At 33.8% G+C, this 22,883-nt stretch overlaps 1 protein-coding gene across 2 annotated transcripts in view; it reads right to left on the bottom strand.

Moving 5' to 3' along the window:
- KLHL1 (kelch-like family member 1) overlaps positions 1–22,883 on the bottom strand; it is a 457,257-nt gene that overhangs the window by 112,955 nt on the left and 321,419 nt on the right. For both annotated transcript variants that reach the window (XM_011932164.1, XM_011932163.1), the window contains one exon: positions 21,437–21,623. In XM_011932164.1, coding sequence (XP_011787554.1) covers positions 21,437–21,623 — 187 coding nt within the window. The remainder of the gene's footprint in view (positions 1–21,436; positions 21,624–22,883) is intronic.

The following is a 22,883-nucleotide window of genomic DNA, read 5'->3' as shown; positions in this document are numbered from 1 at the left end:
AAATAAATAAATAAATATAAAATAAGTCAAAAATAACATATTGACAAGATTGTGAAGAGAAGGGATTCCTTACATACTTTTGGAGGGAATGCAAATAACTTTAGTCCTTACAGAAAACAGTTAAGACATTTCTCAAAGAACTGAAAACAGAATTAGTATTCAACCAAGCAATCCCATTACTGGGTTTATACCCAAAGGAAAAGAAATCATTCTACCAAAATGACACCTGCACTCATATGTTTACTGTAGCACTATTCACTGCACTGCAGCACTATTCACAATAGCAAAGACATGTAATCAACCCGGGTGCCAACCAGTGGTTGATTGAATAAAGAGAATGTGGTATATATATATATACACACCATGGAATACTATGCCGCCAAATAAAGAATGAAATCCTGCCCTTTGCAGCAACATTGATGCAGCTGTAGGCCATTATCCTAAGCAAATTATCACATAAACAGAAAAACAAATACCACATGTTCTCACTCATAAGTGGGAGGTAAACACTGGGTACAAAAGGACAGAAAATTGGAAACAAGTAACACTGGGGATTCCAAAACTGGGGAAGGAGGAAAGTGGGAAAGTGTTGAAAAACTATCATCCATCAGGTGCTATATTTACTTTTAGGGCAATGGGATCATTAGAAATCTAAACCTCAGCATCATGCAATATACTCACGCAACAAACCTGCACATGTACCTGTTGAATCTAAAAATTTTTAAAAAGCTGTAAATGAACTAGAATATTAAAAAGCAGATGATTAACTTTTACTTCTAGGTGGGCCCACAATGAAAGATTTGTGAGGGAAAGCCACAAAACCCAGAAGTTATAAGGTACATTTTAATAAATATATAACCACCAACCATCTAAATATAAAATATTTTTACATCAAAAATATACAAATAGAGAAACAGAAAACTGAAAGATAAACAAATCAACTATACCTTTTAAGAAATATGAAAAGGCTATATTTTGTTGGCATATAAAACATATTAATCAAGAAGAAAAATAGAAACATCAAAATAAAAAATATGCTGATGCATAAGCAGGGAATTAATGTGAATGCAATAGGTAAATATCAGAAAATTTACTTAGGCTTTCCTAATAATTAAATAATTTTATAGATTTTCAGTAGATTTAGAAGATATATAATTTTGATGTTCACATCTAAATCAGCTGGTTAACATTAAATCAATGCAACATTTTAGGACGGCTGTGTGTGAATGCAATTAAGTACATAGTAAATTTAGAGAATGGATAACTTTTTTTCTTTTTTTTTTTTAAGACAGTTTCCCTCTGTCACCCAGGCTGGAGTGCAGTAGCCCAATCTTGGCTCACTGCAATCTCTGCCTCCCAGGCTCAATTGATTCTTCTGCCTCAGCCTCCTGAGTAGCTGGTATTACAGGCATGGGCTGCCGTGCCTGGCTTTTTTTTTTTTTTTTTTTTTCCTTTAATAGAGATGGGGTTTCACCATGTTGGCCAGGCTGCTCTTGAACTGCTGGTCTGAAATGATCCACCCGTTGGGGCCTCCTAAAGTGCTGGGATTACAGGCACCGTGCCTGGCCTGGAAGTTGAATTTTTTTTATATGTAACTACCTATTTTAAATATTGTACCATAAATATTTCTTAGTGCTATAATTAAAGTTCTAGTTCATTATTTTTAAAAGCAGCTTTTGTTGCTAGTAATGATGTCACAACAAAGAGACTTTTAAAAAGGTAAACTAAAACTTAAACTTATTATTTCTATCATTATTAGTTAGCTACCTTTTTACGGCAAAGAGCTCATATTTTAAAAACTTTACAACAAAATTCAAAAACTAGCCGATAGTGGTGGCACATGCCTGCAGTCCCAGCTATTCGGGAGGCTGAGGCAGCAGAATCCCTTGAACCCAGGAAGCGGAGGTTGCAGTGGGCCAAGATCGCGCCACTGCACTCCAGTCTGGGCAAAAAAGCAAGGCTCCATCTCAGAAAAATAAAAAATAAAAATAAAAATAATAAAAAAAAGCTTTACAACAAATGAGCACTCTTCATATTAAAATATTATTGTGAGACTGTTTTACGTTTTCATCTTAAAAATGCTTACTGAACATAAAGTAATGCTACTTGACATTTTCAAATAAAATATTTATTTTTATAACTAACATCATTTGCCAAAAATAAGCAAGCCCTTGCTATTTATGTTATTAAAATGCCCTATGCCCCAGTAAAGATCTTCCATATAATACATGAATTTTTCTAGCTTTTGTTGAAAATGTGGACACTAGAATGAAAGAAAAAGATGGCAATTATGACAATTCGGTTCTAGTATTCCTGATTGTATCGCAAAAAGAGAAGTAATAAAATGCCTTTACAGACATATAGTAAAAGAATATGAAGTTCTAGTGATCTCCACCTAAACTATAAGCCTGTAAAAAATACATGTTTTCCTTTTTCGTAAATGAGCACCTGACCTCACTACATTATTCTAATTGAAGGCTTTCTGTGATTCATTGAGATTTACTCATTTCAAAATGCAGGATTACATTAGTGCCACATTAGGTGACTTCTATTTATCTCTAAATCTTTTACTTATTCTCTGCAAGTCTGTATCATAGAAGTTAATTTAATTTTGCCCTAGGGAGACTCTCTTTTCCAGAGAATAGCCACACACTGGAGAATTAAGACCACGTAATCATGAAACATATACAAAACACACTCAGACTTATTACCCCATGAATCTACTAAGGGAGATTTAGTGTGGAGGAAAGATATGTTTATTTTCATTTGCTGTGCATTCACAGGGAGATTGATCAAAAAGAATGTACTGAGTACTCAAGAATTTATAATTATGGCAGGCCTTTTATCATAACACATGAATTTTTTATTCAGTATGCATTCATACAGTCTCCATTCCTAGAAAGATCTACAGAATGTACAATGATGAGGTTCAAATCCTCTACTACGAGGCAAAATAAAGCTATTAGCCTGAATTTGGAAATACTTGACCCATACGTTTTACTCTGAACCACCCTCAGCAGAGGCCCCAGAAATATTTACAGCTGAATTAGTCATTAAGATTTCTCTCTTTATAGTGAAGACAAGGCTGTAAAAGAAAACTTCACTTTTCATCTGACAGCCTTATTTTATTCTTGGATAAAGAACATGGCTTCTGGGGGCTGGAAGTCCCTCGTCCAAATACTCACAGGGGATGACATAAATAAGAATTTAACTTAACTCATAGGCATCCTTTTAAATTCTAAAGATGGATACAAATGTAGATACCTTGTCTTAATTTAGTTATTCCCTTGGGATGCTTGGGGAAGTATGGTTTTCCTCTACAATATCCCTTAGCAAGACAGTAAGTGGCTATCTATTTCAGAAGAAAATTCTTTGTGTGTGAAATGGAACTGATCTTTGGCTGACATGATTTTATTCATAGTTTTGAGTTGTTTATATAGTTGTGTGCAAACTAATGACCTTGAACAAGTAATCTCCAGTGATACACTACAAGTTCAAAGAAAAAGTGTTGAAGTGGAACCAAAGTGACTGAATGTAGTCACTGAGGCAAACATCAAGTAGGGCAGTACTCAAAAGGGCAAAATATATATATATATATATAAAATGCTTCTTTTGTTATATTGCTTTTCTTCAGAAAAAGTCATACAGTATTTTAATGTTATTTCTCCAACCTAATTGCAAATGGTCAGGTTTCTCTGACAGAGAATTGTAAGTGAATCATTTTCTTTCTCAAAGCTGTAAGATGATTACTATTAATTAAATGCTGCAAAAATTATCCGGTTACAGAACTGCTGTATGAAAGGCTGTTCTTTAAAAGTTCCTGATAGTGTAGTTTGTCCAGTTCAAGTCAAGAGAGTAAAAATAAGGTCAAAATATCTCATTTTCCATTATTGCCTTGCAACAATACTGATAATAATGCAAAGAATGATGAGATTAACTCAGGATAAATGACCTGGCCAAGTCCTTTGAATACAAAGAGAAAGATATCAGGAGTTTAATCCTTCAAGTTATATAATTTATTAATTTAAATTATATGAAAATCAATAGAAAATCTCTGGGAAATAAAGCTTTTATTTTATACTTAAGAATTAAAACTTCTCACTTGCTTATATTTTTCTTCCTCACCTTCCCAGCATTCTTATTATGAAGCACACTGAGAACATTTGCTTTGAGTTCACATGAAAGATCTAGTGCTATCTGAACAGACATCTGCCTGTTAATGAAAATCAGTAATTGACCTATGGCTGTAAGTAATCATTCAACAAGGAGGTAATGCAAAAAAAAAAAAAAAAAATTGTAGAAATAAAAGACTTTTAGTTCTTCTTCACTTGTCCACTCAGTTAATCCATACTTAAAGGACTGATCATTGCTGCTGTTGCCCTAACATGCCATCAGCATGCTTAGGATTTCTTTACCTAGGCTCTGCTTTTTGTTCATAGCTATCATGTATAAGGTGATAAACAGAACAATGTAATAATAAAATTTTATTATTATTTTCTCTGCTTTGGCTCCAAAGATCAGTTTGAGAGTCTCAGCTTTTTATTTGGCTTACTCTTACTTTCGAATGAAATAATCTGTTATAAATTCCTTTGTCAAAGCCAGAGGGCTCTCTGCTTGCCAGCTGTCATTCAGTATATAGGAAAGTTCATTTGACATTGTTTTCCTGTGTCAAGAAGACAGCAGTCCTTCTAAGAATCTGGATTCCCCTTTAGCCATAGCAAAAGAGGGCTGCTCCTTCATGGGCTTGTACCTATTAAGTAGGATCTTGAGGACCCACCAACCCCATACCCTGCCGTTCCAGTTCTATTTCTCTGTGTCAAACTGTGCAATTTTATATTGTCTCCTCAGACACAGATAGTTCTCACTTTGTTCTGATATACACGAATTTCAATTACTTATGGTTCAGTTAAGTAACACCAGTCCCCCAATAACAGGGTTCACCTATTGGTTATCATAATATATTCACTGTGAGTAATTACATTAAGCACACATTTTACTACCAACTCTTCAGTCCACAAGTCATTACTTAACAGATGCACATCACCATCAATAACTCATCGTGTCAATTCTGTCAAAGTCTGAAGGTGATCATTAGCAAGTTCATGCACAGGCTTTTATGTTTACTCTCTGTCTCCAAGTGATAAGCTCGCTATCATTTTACAAAAAATAAAAAGGATAATTGAAAAAGGAAATTGGCCAACAGAGACATAAGTGTATTATAAAAAGGGAAAGTGATAATACCAGCAGTGAAATTTGAATAGCATCACAGACTTTCATACCAAGTTAGTTGAGAATTGCCTCTGGAGATTCAACCTCATCCTTTACTCCCACTACTGGGATGCCTGTTCAAGGGACATGCAGGCTGAGCTTGCTCTGAATACCTCAAAGAATGCTCTTAGGTAGAAAAGTAGGTAGAACAGGAGGTTGCCCGTGGTGTGACATTGTGAACTTGCACAGAAACTGCCCACTCCAGCTGCTGCTAAATTAGATTTGGGTCAAACAAATGTGACATTTGGCACTAGAAATTTCCAAGAAAAATACAGTAGAGATTTATTTTCTTCTGTAATAACAGTACTAAAACTCTTATGTTCTTTTTTTTTTTTTTCGGAAAGGGCAATAGTAAAAGTCATAGACTTTGTGGATCATCTTGTGTATTTCTTTCTTGCAACCACATGACCACTGCAGAGTGAAAGCAGTCATAGACAACAGGTGAACGAATAGGTGAAACCCAATGAAAGTTTATGAATATTAAAATTTGAATTTTAAAACATAAAAAATGCATTATGAAATTTTTTTTCCAATCATTGTAGTGTACAAACTCTTCTTAGTACATAAACCATACAAAACAAATGGTAGGCTAGATATAGCCATAGTTTGGCAAACCCTGCTTTAAAAATATCCATAAATTATAAATTATTAGGAGAAAACGAAAATAAAAAAGCTTAACAAGTGTTCATTGGTCATAATAATTTATTTATGTCTTTTTTTAAATCTTTTTTTGAGATAGAATCTCACTCTGTCTCCCAGGCTGGAGTGCAGTGGCATGATTTTGGCTCACTACAACCTCTGCCTCCCAGGTTCAAGCAATTTTCATGCCTCAGCCTCCCAAGTAGCTGGAATTACAGGTGTGTGCCACCATGCCTGGCTAATTTTTGTAGAAATGGGGTTTCATCATGTTGGCTAGGCTGGTCTCAAACTCCTGACCTCAGTTGATCCACACTCCTTGGCCTCTCAAACTGCTGGGATTACAGGGGTGTGCCACTACACCTGGCCTTGGTCATAATAATTTCAAGAGCTCTTCATTTTTAGAAAAACATTAATGAAATTTTCAGATAGCAACTTGTATATGTGATTTAACTTATCAAAGTGGCCTTCCCCGCTAAATAAAATATCAACTGTCCCCTCATTTTGTAATCTCCATTCCCCCCGTTTTTACTTTATACCTCTGAATAAATAATCATAACATAAACTATTTTCTACTAACTTTTATTGCTTATGGCCTCATGAATAGAACTTAAGCTAAAACATGGTAGGGATTTTTATAGTTTTGTTTACTAGCACTAAAAACAGTGACTAGGTGGGCCCAGTGGCTCATGCCTGTAATCCCAGCACTTTGGGTAGCCAAGGCAGGCAAATCACAAGGTCAGAAGTTCGAGACCAGCCTGGCCAACATGGTGAAACCCCATTTCTACCAAAAATTAAAAAAATTAGATGGGTGTAGTGGTGGGCGCTTGTAATCCCACTACTTGCGAGGCTGAGGCAGGAGAATCGCTTGAACCTTTGAGGCGGAGGTTGCAGTGAGCCGAGATCACACACTGTGCTCCAGCCTGGGTGACAGAGTGAGATTCCATCTGAAAATAAATAAATAAATAAATAGATAGATAGACAAATAAATAATAAAAAAAGAACAGTGACTAGAAATTAGTAGGCACTCAATGAATATTTGTAGCAGATTTAAATAATCCTAAAAGAATGAGTTTATAATCTGGAAACCCAAGAAACATATAAGGAGCAGACAATAGAAAGGATATCATTTTAATTATATTTCAAGATTAATAATTTCTAATTATTGAAATAAACATTTTTAAAAGGTCATGTTTTTGATTTGGGAGAAAATACCAGCAGCATTATCAGAAACTGTCATTGTCTATTCAACACGTGAGCACCTAAACAAATAATTGTATGATATGATTATAATTAGTCAGATTTCCAAATATATGAAGTCATTACTTATTTCTACCCACACTTCAGAGGTGGGTATTGCAATGGACACCAGTAGAGATTCTTGAGTCACTTAAAAGAAATAGCTCCAATAGAGCCACTTACAAAAATATTACAAGTTATGTGCAACAAAAATACCTCAAATTAGAACCTTATAACAATAGGTGAAGTATCTAGTAAGAATAGTATAATATTTGTGAAAATAATGATGTGTATAATTGCTATAAAATATAATCAATTATATTAAGCTTATAATATAGAATAACTGGTTTAATATAATAACCTGATAAAGATTAAATTGATATTGATATTAAAATTTTAATGCACATAAAATTTAGAAAACAATGGCTAATACAGTGCATTTAAAATATATCTGTGCAATTCAGTTTTTCAAGAATATAACTTTATGTTTTTATAACTGAACTTATTTTGCTCACAAACTTTCTCTCAGGATAAACTGTTAAGACATCAAAAGCTTGCTATCAAGAGCTTGCATTTTAACTGTATTTGCTCTGTGAAGAATAGAAGCCTCACCGCCAATGAGTAGAGGTTTAAGTGTGAGAGAAATTGCCACAAATGAATCATATATGTCATAATATTTCAAAATAAGGCTGTTTCCGTCATTTATTGAATCAACATTTGGTTAAGTTGTTAACTTAAAACAACTTAACATGTAAACCTCTGGTCTTGCATCAGTATATACCTCAAAATGTCTCAAAGAAATAGGAAATGTTTTTACTCCCATTTTACATATGAGAAACACCAACATTTACAATACTTAATTACCCTACTAAAGTTTATAAGTGTTACATAACTTTTTCAATTTTATTAAAATAAATGAATATCATGCACCCAAAGGTATTTGGAGTTGTTGATGAGGAGTTAGGCTCTAAAGTCTATATATAAGCCAAAAATAATAAAATAATTAAATTTTCATGGGTAAATAATATTAGTCCTTACCTGAGGAATGGAGATCTAATGAAGGTTTTTATTGTGTTTTATCTATATTTATATTTTGTATTTTACTGATCATGCTAAAAGTCATGATAAATTAATTTGATAGTAGAGAGCTGGGTGGATGGGACTGGAGAGAGAGACTGCAGATAGGGAGATCACCATCTAACATATTTCTGTGTTGTAAGAACAAATAAATCCATTTGAGAAGCACATGTTTTATCCCAGGACTGCAGAGGTGAGGTGATAAAGCTTCAACTAAAGTAGTGGAAATGCTGATGTAAATCAGACAGTCCTTAATAACTAATTAGCTACAGAGGGCAGAGCAAATCTGATAACTGAAGTCTGAAGCCAAGTTATATGGAAATATCACTGATAGGGTATATCCCAGATAGTATATTGATAGTTCTCTGAAAGTAGGAAATATAATGACCTTGTATTGAATTATAGAACTTTTATTTGACATTTATACAAAATATTATGGCCTAGATATACTTACAAAAAAATAAGATCGATCTATTCCGTGTCTAAAAGTTGCTTTTGTTAAGTGAACATTATGTTAAGTGAAGTAAGCTGGGCGCAGAAAGACAAATACAGAATGATTTCACTTTTGCGTAGGAGATAAAAAAGTCAAACTCATAGAAGCAGAGAGTAGAATGGTGGTTACCAGGAGCTGAGAATCTAGTGGTGAAGACTGGAAAAATATTGGTCAAGAAACATAAAATTTTAGTTAGGAAAAAGGAATAAGTTAGAGATCTATTATACAATAGATCTCTATGACATAACTATAGTTAAAAACAATGTATTGCCTATTTGAAAATTGGTGAGCTCATGCCTGTAATCCCGGCACTTTAGGAGGCCAAGGCAGGCAGATCACTTGAGGAAAGGATTTGAAGACTAGCCTGGCCAACATGGTAAAACTTTGTGTCTATTAAAAACACAAGAATTAGCTGGCCATGGTGGTGGGCACCTGTAATCCCAGCTACTCAGGAGTCTGAGGCAGGAGAATCTCTTGAACCTGGGAGGCAGAGGTTGCAGTTAGCCAAGATCCTGCCATTGTACTTCAGTCTAGGCAATAAGAGCAAAACTCTGTCTCAAAAAACAAACAAACAAACAAACAAACAAAAATTACTGAGAGTAGATTTTAGCTGTTCTCAGCAGGGAAAAATATTTGAGGCAATTTATATGTTAATTATATTGACTGAGCCATTTCACAATATATACATATTCAAAGTATCATGTTTTAAACCTTAAATATATTAAACTCTTATTTTTAAATTTAAAAATAAATAAAAGTTGCTTTTTTCAACATAAATAATTGTTCTTTTAAGAGAATATATGGCCAAGAAATTTAAATTTAAAAAAATGAGTGTTTAGGATACTTACAGTAAGATTTCTATTTTAACAAGAATGTATTAACTGAGACCTTTATAAACTTGTTTCATTTTCTGGATGTTCGCTTTTTAGACAAATGAATTTTGTCTAGAAAAATTTTCTGGACATTCATATGTACATTTTTGGACATTTAAAGATATCAATTTCATGGTTCTTCATGCCTATAATTAGAACAATTCTAAAATGTGGGCTGAATTTTAATGTAATTATCTGTTATATCAGATTTTAAAAACATGTTTTTAAAAGGTAAATCTCAATGGAAATTAATAAAACAGAATTTGAAAATAAGGTAAAATTATAATGTATTTATAATTTTGGTATATAAAATTAATTTATAAAACATGAAATTGAAATAAATATAATAGAGCAAATGTAATTTTTCAATTATATAATTTCTTATATTTCTAATATGTTTTCTGAAATCATAAGGTTTATTTAGCTGGCCTGAGATTTATTCCTTCACATACTGCACTTGAGAACTGAGTCTAATCTTTAGTTAAATTTTAAATAAAAATAATATAATAAGAATTAATGTATGTCAAGTATTTAGCAGGTGTTTTAAAAAAGTCATTCTTAGTGGCAGGGTATGGTGGCTCAGACATGTAATCCCAGCACTTTGGGAAGCCAAGACAGGCAGATCATGAGGTCAGGAGATAGAGACCATCTTGGCCAACATGTTGAAACTCTGTCTCTACTAAAAATAGAAAAACTAGCTGGGTGTGGTGGTGCATGCCTGTAATCCCAGCTACCTGGGAGGCTGAGGTAGGGGAGTCTCTTGAACCTGGGTGTCGCAGGTTGCAGTGAGTCAAGATCGTGCCACTGCACTCCAGCCTGGCAACAGAGCAAGACTCCGTTTTCAAAAAAAAAAAAAAAAAAAAAAATGTTATTCTTAGCACATCTCATCATTAACAGGTTAAATGTGAGCAAAAGAGCAGAAGAAATAATACAAACTTTGGAATTACATACAATCCTAGATTTAAACTCTACTTACTAAATGGTAGAAACTAAAAAAGTTTCTCAATCTCTTCAAAATCAAAATGAGCTTGGAAAATACTCTCAAGATAAGTTTGTTGCAGGAAGTAAAGAAAATGTTGCATATGGCGATGATTGGAAGGAGGTATTTAAAATACATGTCGCTAATGTGAAAATGGCAGATACGATGCAGGACTAACTTGCAGCTCGCACTCGGATGGACAGAACGGCATGAGGAAACTCACATAATGAATTTTTGCTCCAAGAACTGATGCAGGAACATAGCAGGAAAACCAAAGGAATTCACAGACCCTTTGAAAGAAGTGGCTTGCCACAGCACACTCCATGAGACAGCTAGAAAACTGTGAGTGCCTAAAATGTGAGAGGGGAAAGTCAGCCTCCAAGCACATACCCTCACCTCACTGAGGGAACCTGAAAATCCAGATCACAAAGTAAGTATTTAACCTTCTCTAGAGCTGAAACAAATTTAGAGAGCCAAGTGAAATATAAAAATAGAAGGAGAAGCAGGATGAGCCCTGTAGGCACTCCCAGTGCCTGGAGAAATCATTTCTAACTTTATCTCACAGAGGTTCTTGGTGAGGGCAGTCAGTGGAATTGGGAAAGGACCACAGGGAGAAGAAAACCTCCAGCTGAACTTTTTAATAATTTTGACTAAATACGATTATTCCTGGGTACAATTCAGGGCGGAGTGCCAATGGGAAGTACAGGCCATAGGAACACAGAGGCTAAAGCAGGTGGGGAGAGGTAAGGCCTAAAAACCCTGCTTGCTTTCTCAGCAGGAAGGCTTGTAGCCTGGGGCGAGATCTCATCCCTGCTTACTAGCTGTCTGGATATAAACTCCATGCCGATGTTGGGGCAAGGTGGGAATAAGACTGGCTAGTGTGGGACCTGGGTGAGGCCTGTCATTGCCAGCTTTCCACCACTTCCCTGGCAACCTGTATGATGCAGCAGAAACAGCCATAATCCCCCTGGGAAAGTAACTCCATTGACCAGAGAACCACACCTCCATCCCCCACAGTGACCACAGCAAGCCCTACCCAAGGAGAGTTTGTGCTCAGATATACCTAACCTTGCACCCACCAAGCCTTTCTCTACCTACTTTGGTAGTCAAAATGAAAGACATGATCTCTTAGGAGCTCTAAGGCCTCACCCGTTGCCTGAGAAACCCAAAGTATACTTATCCAAGAAATCTTAGGGCGATATCAGCTGATGCTCTCTTGAAAGCGCCACCTCCTGGCTGGAGGCCAAAAAACCGCTAGCACAACCAGCATTTGAGGAAACCAGCACACTAAACACAACTACAACCAAGGACCCTCACACAATTCACTTCACTCCTGTACTACCTCTGCTGGAGCAGGTGCTGGTGTCTGTGGCTGAGAGACCTGAAGACAGATCACATTACAGGACTCCACAGACACTCCCTAGTACCAGCTCAGAGTATAGTAGCTCTGCTGGGTGGCTAGACTCAGAAGAGCAAAAACAATCACTGCAGTCCAGCTCTCAGGAAGCTCCATCTCAAGGGGAAGAGGAGAGCACCACATCAAGGATTCATTGTGCAGGACAAAATAATCTGAACGCAGCCTTGAGTTCCAGATATTTCCTCTGACATAGTCTATCCAAATAAAAAGGAACCAGAAAAACAATTCCAGGAGTATGACAAAACAAGGATCTATAACACCATCAGAAAATCACACTAGCTCACCAACAATGGATCCAAACCAAGAAAAAATCTCTGAATTTCCAGAAAAAGAATTCAGAAGGTTGGTTATTAAGCTATTCAAGAAGGCACCAGAGAAAGGTTAAAAACTAGGTAAAAAAAATTAAAGAGCTGTGAGAAAAAGCATCAGATAACCTATAAAGAAAAACCTAGTAAATTAATATCAGATGTCTCAATAGAAATCCTACAGTCTAGAAACTACTGGGGTCTTATCTTAACCTCCTTAAACAAAACAATTATCAGCCAAGAATTTTGTATCCAGTGAAACTAAGCTTCATAAATGAAGAAAAGATACAATAATATTTAGACAAAGAAATGCTGAGAGAATTTGGCACTGCCAAGCCAGCACTACAAGAACTGCTAAAAGGAGCTCTAAATCTTGAAACAAAACCTCAAAATACACCAAAATAGAAGCATAAATCTCACCAGGCTTATAAAACAATAATACAGTGGAAAAAAAAGAGAAGGTATTCAGGCAAAAACTAGCATGATGAAAATAATGGTACCTCACATCTCAATATTAACAATGAATGTAAATGGCCTAAATGCCCCACATAAAAATTACAGAATGGATAATAATTCACCAGCCAAGTATCTGCTATCTTCAAGAGACTCACTTAACACATAAAGACTCACATAAACTTAAGGTGAACAGGTGGAAAAAGATATTCCATGCAAATGGACATCAAAAGTGAACAGGAGTAGCTATTCTTATATCAGACAAACAGACTTTAAAGCAATGACAGTTTAAAAAGTTAAAGAGGGACATTACATAATGATAAAAGGACTTGTCCATGAGGAAACTATCACAATCTTAAATATATATGCACTTAACACTGGAGCTCCCAAATATATAAAACAATTACTACTAGACCTAAGAAATGATATAGATGGCAACACAATAATAGTAGGGAACTTTAATACTCCACTGACAGCACTAGACAGTCATCAAGACAGAAAGTCAACAAAGAAACAATGAACTTAAACTATACCCTGGAACAAATGGACTTAATAGATATTTAGAGAACATTCTACCCAACAACTGCAGAATATCCATTCTATTCATCAACACATGGAACATTTTCCAAGATAGACTGAATGATAACCCATGAAATAAGTCTTATCAGATTTAAGAAAATTGGAATTATATCAAGTACTCTCTCAGACCACAGTGGAATAAAATTGGAAATCAACTCCAAAAGAAACCCTCAAACTCATGCACATACACGGAAATTAACTAATCTGATTCTGAATGATTGTTGGGCCAACAGTGAAGTCAAGATAGAAATTTAAAAAATTATATAAACTGATAATAGTGACACAACTTATTAAAACTTTCGGGATAAAGCAAAATCAATGAAAAAGGAAACTTCATAATGTTAAATGCCTACAGAAAAAAGTCTAAAGAGCACAAACAGACAATCAGAGGTCACACTTCAAGGAGCTAGAGAAACAAGAACAAACCAAACCCAAACCCAGCAGAAGAAAAAAAAAAAAAAAAACAACAAAGAAAAGAGCAGAACTAAATAAAATTGAAAAAGAAAATACAATAGATAAGTAAAACAAAAAGCTGGTTCTTTGAAAAGATAAACATAACTCACAGACCATTAGTGAGATTAACCAAGAAAAGAGGAGAGAAGGTCCAAATAGTCCAATTAGAAATGAAACAGGAGATATTACAACTGATAACACAAAAATAGAAAAAATCAGACAGGACTACTATGAACACCTTTACATGCACAAGCTAGAAAAGCTAGCAGAGATGGATAAATTCCTGGAGATATACCACTGTCCTAGATTACACCAGGAAGAAATAGAAACTCTGAACAGACCAATAACAAGGAGCAAGATTGAAATGGTAATTAAAAAAAAAAGTGTCAAAAAACAGGAGTCCAAGACTCGGTGTATTGACAGCTGAATTATATCGGATATTCAAAGAAGAATTGATACTAATTCTGTTGAAACTATTCCAAAAGATAGAGGAGAGAATCCTCTGTAAATCATTCTATGAAACTCCCATAACCTTAATACCAAAACCAGGAAAGGACATAACAAAAAAGAAAACTACAGACCAGTATCCCTCATACACATATATGCAAAAATCCTCAGCAAAATACTGGCTAACTGAATCCAACGGCATATCAAAAAGATAATCCACCATGATCAAGTTGGTTTCACACTAGGGATGCATGGATGGTGTAACATATGCAAGTCAATAGATGTGCTACACAACATAAAAAGAATTAAAAACAAAAATCACATCATCATCCCAAGAGATGCAGAACAAGCATATAACAAAATCCAACATCCCTTTATGATTAAAACCCTCAGCAAAACTGGCATAGAAGGACATACTTTAAGATAATAAAAGCCATTTATGACAAACCTGCAGTCAACATTATACTGGATGAGGAAAAGTTGAAAACATTTCCCCTGAGAACTGGAACAAAGCAAGGATGCCCACTTTTACCACTTCTATTCAACATAATACTGGACCTCCTAGCCAGAACAACTGGACAAAAGAAAAAAGTAAAGGGCATCAAAATTGGTAAAAAGGAAGTCAAACTGTCGCTGTTCACTGATGATATGATTGTATACCTAGAAAACTCTACAAACTCATGCAAAAAGTTCCTAGATCTGATTAAAGAATTCAGTAAAGTTTCAGGATACAAAATCAATGTACACAAATCAGTACCACCATTATACACCAACAGCGACCAAGCTGAGAATTAAATCCAGAAATCAACTCCTTTTAAAATAGCTGCCAATAAATAGTATAAGGTATTTAGGAATATACCTAAGCTAGTAGGTGAAAGACTCTGCATGGAAAGCTACAAAACACTGCTGAAAGAAATCATTGATGACAGAAATAAATCATTGATGACAGATGGGAATCTAAAAATGCAGTGCAGTTCCCATCAAAATATTGTCATTCTTCATAGAACTTAAAAAAGAATTCTAAACTTCACATAGAATCAAAAAACAGCCTGCCTAGTCAAAGCAAGACTAAACAACAACAACAGATCTAGAGGCATCACATCACCCAACTTCAAACTATATGATAAGACTATAGCCACCAAAAAAGCATGGCACTGCTATAAAAATAGGCACACAGACAAATAGAACAGAATAGAAAACCCAGAAAGAAAGCCAAATACTTACAGCCAACTGATCTTTGACAAAGGAAACAAAAACATAGAGTGGGGAAAGGACACCCTATTCAACAAATTTTGTTGGGATAATTGGCAAGCCACATGTAGTAAAACAAAACTGGATCCTCATCTCTCATTTTATACAAAAATCAACTTAATATTAATCAAAGACTTAATTAAGACCTAAAGTCATTACAAATGTAGAAGATAGCCTCAGAAAAATTATTCTAAAATTATCTTAGGGAAAGACTTTATGACCAAGAACTCCAAAGCAAATGCAACAACAACAAAAACGATAGATAGAACTTAATTAAACTAAATACATTTCTGCACACCAAAGGAAATAATCAGCAGAGTAAACAAACAACCCACAGAGTGGGAGAAAATCTTCACAAACTATGCATCTGACAATGGACAAATGTCCAGAATCTACAAAGAACTCAAACATATCAGCAAGAAACAATAAATAATACCATCAAAAAGTGGACTAAGAACATGAATAGACAATTCTCAAAATAACATAAATAAATGGCCAACAAACATATGAAAAAATACTCAGCATCACTAATGATCAGGGAAATGCAAATTAAAATCACAATGTGATATCAGTTTACTCCTCCAAGAATAGTCATTATCAAAAAATCAAAAAATAATAGATGTTGGCATGAATGTAGTGAAGAGGGAACACTTTTACAATGCTGATGGGAATGTAAACTAGTACAACCACTATGGAAAACAGTATGGAGATTCCTTAAAAAATAAAACAGATCCACCAGTGGATCCAGCAATCCCAGCACTAGATATCAACTTAGATGGAAAGAAGTCATTACATGAAAAAGACATCTGCACATATACATGTTTATAGCAATAAAATTTGCAGTTGCCAAAGTATGGAACCAGTCCAAATGCCCATCAATCAATGAGTGGATAAAGAGATAATGGTGTGTGTGTGTGTGTGTGTGTGTGTGCATGTGTGTATACAGCACATACAGACATGCCATGGAATACTACTCAGCCACAAAAAGGAACCAAATAGTGGCATTTGCAGCAACCTGGATGGAATTGAAGACTATTATTCCCATTGAAGTAACCCAACAATGGAAAACCTAACATCATATGTTCTCAGTTATAAGTGGGAGCTAAGCTATGAGGACACAAAGTTATAAGAACAATACAATGGACTTTGGGGACTTGAGGGGAGGGATGAAAGGGTGGGGGTTAAGGGATAAAAGACTACACATTGGGTACAGTGTACACTACTCAGGTGATGGGTACACCAAAATCTCAGAAATCATCACTAAATAACTTATCTATGTAAGTCAAACAGTAACTGTTCCCCACAAACCTATTGAAATAAAAATAAATAAATAAGTACATAAATTGGGGGGAGAAAAAATAAAATTTCAATTAAATGTACATATGTATGTATTTATGTCATTGATGTAATATCTATCATTTACAAATAATCAGTTCCTGAGGAAAAGTGTCCTAGATCTATAAAATTCTTTTCTGCTTGAAGGGTCCTATGGGAAGAGTTGTGTAGGTAACAGAGATCTTCTAATTACATTTTGCTTTTCACATCTTCAAAATGTTACGAAGGTGAATTTCATATTAACACAGTTTATATTTATAAATAGTATATTATACTTCAAAGTGAATTTATAATTCATAAATATATGAGAGACTTGTCCATTTTGGATATGCATTTAGATCAGTTAAATTAGTTACAATTTAAATTTAGTAGATGTTTACTGAAAGTCTACAATTGATCACAAGTGTTATCACAATTAATAGTGTTTCTAAACTTAGAAACATGTAGTTTCTGTTGCAAAGTTGTCTATCATTTGAAAAAGAGAATTAATGTATAACAGGAGAACAAATGAGTATTCAGTAATTTGTACTTGTAGTTTTGAATATTTGCTAATGATCACTCAGTTCTTAGACATGTATGAATTCCTATTTAGGCTCCAGATTTTGAATTACCACACTCACTATTAGAAGCATGGGATTTGATCAAATTGTTAATGAATGGTCATTTACATTGTAATTAGATATGTTCTAATTTAATACATGTTAGAATATAAATTTGAGGTGGGATTATTATTTGCATTTTAGAGATGTACAAGTTATAACTGAAAATAAAACTATTAAATTTGTGAATACTCCAAAATTAATTAACTATGAAAATATCAAGGAGTCTACCTTACAAATATCTAAAATATTTGAAACATTTCAGAGTGTTAATGGTTTAGTTATAGACAAAATACGTACTCTTCAAAATTTGTAGGACATGAAACAAGTGAAATAATCTATGGAGAAAACTTTAGAATAAAAGAGAAATAGGATGCTTCTGACTGTTTTAGAATAGAAGACTCAGGCTGAAATGTCCTCTAATTCTAATACCAGCCCACCTGGGCAAATTACAAAAAAAATTATTTGCATTGCTCATCTTACATGAAAATAAGAGAAATTTTCAAGGGCATAGTCAAATAGCTGAAGGAACAGTGAGGTGAAACCAGAGAGAGACCTAAAGGAATACAAAAGCCAGCATTTCTTGTGGACAGAGGTTTCCAACAATGAGATCTGGAGCATCTGCCTTGGGCCAACTCAAGGCTGGAGAACAAGGAACCACAGATCTTGCATTAAGCCTGGATGGTTAAAGGGGGCTGACATGGCTCTGTGTTAGTGATGCCTTTGGTTCTGGGTTGAAGCAAATTCAGGCTCATTAGAGGAAGGCATCTGCAAAATTTAGGCCCCTAAGAAGTCCCAGAGAGTAAAGAAAACTAATTATAACTTTAAAATAATATTACCTAACACAGAAGGAATCAAACTAACATGAGTGATAGTTGTCAGAAGCAATAAACAACGGATTTAGACCCCAACCTTTTAGATGTTGAAATTATTAGCCACAGGATATAAAATAAAATGTGTAATTGTTAAGAAATAATGGACAGAATGAAAAAAAAAAAGTAAGAACATTGAAATTCATAAAGAAATATATAAATCTGAAAAAAATTCAAGAAGTTTCAGATATAGACAACCTCAAAATAACAAATACACAGGAGCTTCTGCTTTTAAATATGATGGATTAGTTTGTATCAGACTAACTGTTCCCACATGAGTAACTACAAAGCTTCAGTTCATAGTACAAAATTTAGCTGTTTTAAGACATTAGAGACTAAAAAATACAGCTAACACTTAAAAATCTGAAGTCCCAGAAAGAGGGAACGTGAATGGAAATGAGCCTGACATTCTTTGTCATTTTTGCCTTTAGAAATGATTGATTCAGAAGCAGCTCTAGGCTTAGAGACTTTGCATACATGTGGGCTGAGGACACTGGGCAGTCTGATGAGGCTGAAAAGATACAAATTGCAGTTCAGGGCAATCAAGGCAGTCAGGACCTTAGACTCCTATCCCTCAGTAAAGAGAATGACAGGGCAACACTGCTTGTCTTCTCTGGGCATTCGCTGATTTTGAAGATGTACACAGCAAAAGACAGAGATCCAGGCAGAAAATGGAAATTAAGATGATAAACTTAGCTTATAAATAGTTGTAAGGCATAGATTTATCTCGGAACTAGGCAAAGCAAGTTCTGAGTTAAAAATGAAACAGCATTCAGGGCTCACCAAGAATGAGTGGCCCTGGTATAAATATTGAAAGCAAAAGAAGAATAAGGCAGTCCTCCCAAACACTAAATCTTGGTCTCAAATCATCCAATTCTTGCTTGGAAGAAGGCAATTTTCTCTTACTCTAAGTGTTTGCCTAAAATAAAGTAAATTCTGTCTTAGAAAACTTAACATTATCCGGAGCATCTATATATTTTCTTATACAATATCCATCATTCTTTCAAACATTGCCAGGTGTGTTATGCTACCTACTAGATATTTACAGCAGGCTTCTGAAGTATCAAAATTATTTCCTTTAAAATAAAGAAAATGACGGGATTGTACCATAGGCTGTTACTACTGACCAAACAATGCTCAAGAAACTGCAAAAAATGCAATAATTAGAAGACAGGTACTAATATATCAGTATTCATTATTATATGTGTGATTAAATGCATAAAAATTAAAATACAAAAAGTTCAATCTCACTAATAAGAAGAGAAATATAAATGTAATGGCGAACACTTGGGGATTGATTATACGACTCTATATTTTGTTATGTTAAAACTTATTCATAAAAAAATTTTTGACAAGACAGTAAAACTGGCATTCTATATAACTTGGTAATATTATAAATTCTTACATATTTTCTAAAAAGAAATAAGCTTTTATGTCACAAAAGCTTTCCTTTCCCACCCATCTAGATGTCTATTTAAGGAAATACTCAGCTATTAGGATAAACTTTTATGTATGTGGATGCTAATGGTGGCATTATGTATATGAAAAATAATTGAATCCCAGCAAAGTGTTTAATAACAGGGTTAAGCTCAAGTAGACTGTGACATTTCCATGTGAATAATAATTAGTAAGCAATTTGAAGTGTCTTTCAAAAATGTAATAACATAGTTTCACCCATACAATATAAGTAGTGACTACAAGCAACAAAAGTAACAACTTCAAGGATGTTAGTAAATCTATATATACCTATACTTAGGTGCCTAGCTATATAATGTCCGAGAGAGGAAGTTGAATACTATGATAAATAGGTATATTTCTATAGAAATATAAATAGTTATATGTATATATATACACATATATTATATAGATATAGATATATAGATATAGATTATATATCTGATGTTTTTTGAAGTAAACATCAAAATCATCATCCGGATTCTGTCTTTTGGGAAAGAGACTACCCCAGATGGAAGATATTTTATTGTGTTTTAAAGAAGTTTCTAAGGCTTTCTTACTTCAATAATAGCGTATTCTAAGCTTTAGTACCTTCTCCCAGGACGAATATTCTCTTTTATGAGTGCCTATATTCATCCATGTGATGACAAACATTTTGCCCTTTTACTATCTAGATTTGCTATGTACTTATAAAAGAAATCTCATTTCTTTAGACTTCTGCATTTTCATATGTTACAGGAGTTGCTGTTTTCCAAAAATAAACTATGAAAACCATCTAACAGCCATAGGGTATCTTTTTGACAGATAACAAATAAGAATGTGTCATTCCTTATTGATTACAGAAGTTTTTTCCCTTCAGCTACAATTTTGAAATCTCAGCTCACAGTGAGTGAAATAAGTTTGTTTTTGTTGTTGTTGTTCTCATTTATCTTAATAATTTAAAAAAAGATGCTGAATATTTGGTCATATTCTATTGTTGCCAATTTCAGTTTTTTTTATACTTACTAGAAATATCTTATGGTTAGTTATATCATTTATTAGAAACAAACATGAAAATTACACTTTTTAAATATTATTTTTCTTGTGTACTTATTCATGAAAATTAAGACAGACATAAGAAAATCTGAAGAGGACAAATTTTTGGAGATTTTTCCAATAACTCTAAAAACATAAGAATAAAATCTTCAAATGCATATGTTTAATTTAAACAAATGATTCTTTTGAAGGACTAAATTAGTAAACACAATTAAACCTATAAATTATAACTTTCACCATTCTTATACTTCTTTATAATGTCTACTTATTTATCTGGCTTCTATGTGACATTCTCAACTTCTCAGAGATTCTCTTCATAATTGAGATCCCAGCAAGAATTTGCCTAGCATTTTACATTTCTTAGCATTGAAATACCATTCTCAATATGTCCAACAAATTGTTTGGCCTGTATTAAGTGACTCAAATATCTTTTTTATTTTATATGAAATCTTGTACATAATTCACAAGAAATGAATAAGGAACTTAAAGATGAATAAGAAGCAGAAAGCAACAACAGACCAAAAATAAGAGATATTTAATTTCTCCTTTAATCTGAAATAATAATTAAAGCTAAGTTTATGTAAATTTTTGTGATATTAACCATTACAATATTAAAGCTGCATCACAATATAACACAGGATGTATAGTTATATAAATCCAAAATTATATACCTTTGTTGTTATCCATTCCTCCTACAGCATACAAAGTTCCAACTGTAGATTTTCTGGGTTTAGTTCTCGGACTTTGCATTAAAGTTCTTCTTTCTGGTAATAGATGGTATTTCATTGCTTCTAGAATCAGTTTTTGACATTCCAGATCATTCTTAAATAATGCATGATTTTCTAGGTCAGCCAATATCTGTGAATAATACACAATCACTGTTAATAATGTTTCCAAAGGTATGAACATTAGGTCATTACTTAAAATTAGAAGTTTAATGTCTACAATATTATCCTTATATTGAGCAGGATGCAGGGTGTAGTAAGAATTCATTACAGCAATAAATAAAAATGTATAAAATGAATGGCTTTCAACAGAGACAGAATGGATATTATTTTTGATTCAATATTATTTATCATTTTACCATACAGAGTAAAAACAAATACCTATAGTGATCAGTTTTTCCATTCACTTTCTTTTTATGAAAGTTGTCTGAAAGTCAAATATAGTTACCTGTGTTGGCCATAAACACGTCAGGTGAAAGACATTTAAAAATAGACCTCAACAAATTAATCCATTACAAGCTTATCATAAGTGTTCATATATTTAATGTAAAATGTGTCAAGTATAATTTAAATGTCTTTTAAATTCAAAATAACTCAAAGTGAAAAAAAGTCCTCATAGCATTTCTTTAATTATATAAGGAATTTAAAAGTTGCGTATTATGCAAAGTAATAGTTTCCAGTAGTGAAAATTTTATACCAAAATTCAGCACCCAAGAGACCAAGAGAGTGAGATCAGTAGTTTTAAAGTATATTGTGTCTATTTTTTTTTTAGCTAAAATAGGTTATTGTCTCTGCAAATTATTTTGTTTACATTTATTTGCTCACATTCAAAGTATTTTTTATTTTCCACTTTCTCGCTCTTTAGAATTTTTTATCCTTGATTCTTTTAGTCTCTCCTTTTCTTTTTTAATGGATCCTGTTTCACTTTAAGTGACAATAAAATGTGTCCTATAGATTTGGAAAATTAATAAGTAGAAAATTTAGCATTTACTCACTGACCTTTCCTTGTACATTGATAAAAAAATTGTACCACATCTGTATACAAATGTTCATTGAATGAATAAAAATGGCAGCATTTAACTAATTAAATTGAACACTAAAATTATGGCTTTAATTAAAATGTTTAAGTCTACCTAATATCTAAAACCATTAGAGGTGCCATAAAGAGTATAGAATAATTACACAGAATAATTTTTTTTTTTTTTTTTTTTTTCTGAGACAGAGTCTCACTCCTTCGTCCAGGCTGGAGTGCAGTGGTGTGATCTCGGCTCACTGCAACCTCTGCCTCCTGGGTTCAAGAAATTTTCCTGCCTCAGTCTCCTGAGTAGCTGAGATTACAGGTGTGCACCACCATACCTAGCTAATTTTTCATTTTTAGTAGAGACAGGGTTTC

The sequence above is a fragment of the Colobus angolensis genome, unplaced genomic scaffold (assembly GCF_000951035.1).
Source record: "Colobus angolensis palliatus isolate OR3802 unplaced genomic scaffold, Cang.pa_1.0 Scaffold94, whole genome shotgun sequence".
Lineage (NCBI taxonomy): Eukaryota > Metazoa > Chordata > Mammalia > Primates > Cercopithecidae > Colobus > Colobus angolensis.
Note: the sequence above shows the minus strand (reverse complement) of the source record. Positions and strands in the feature narration are given on the sequence as shown.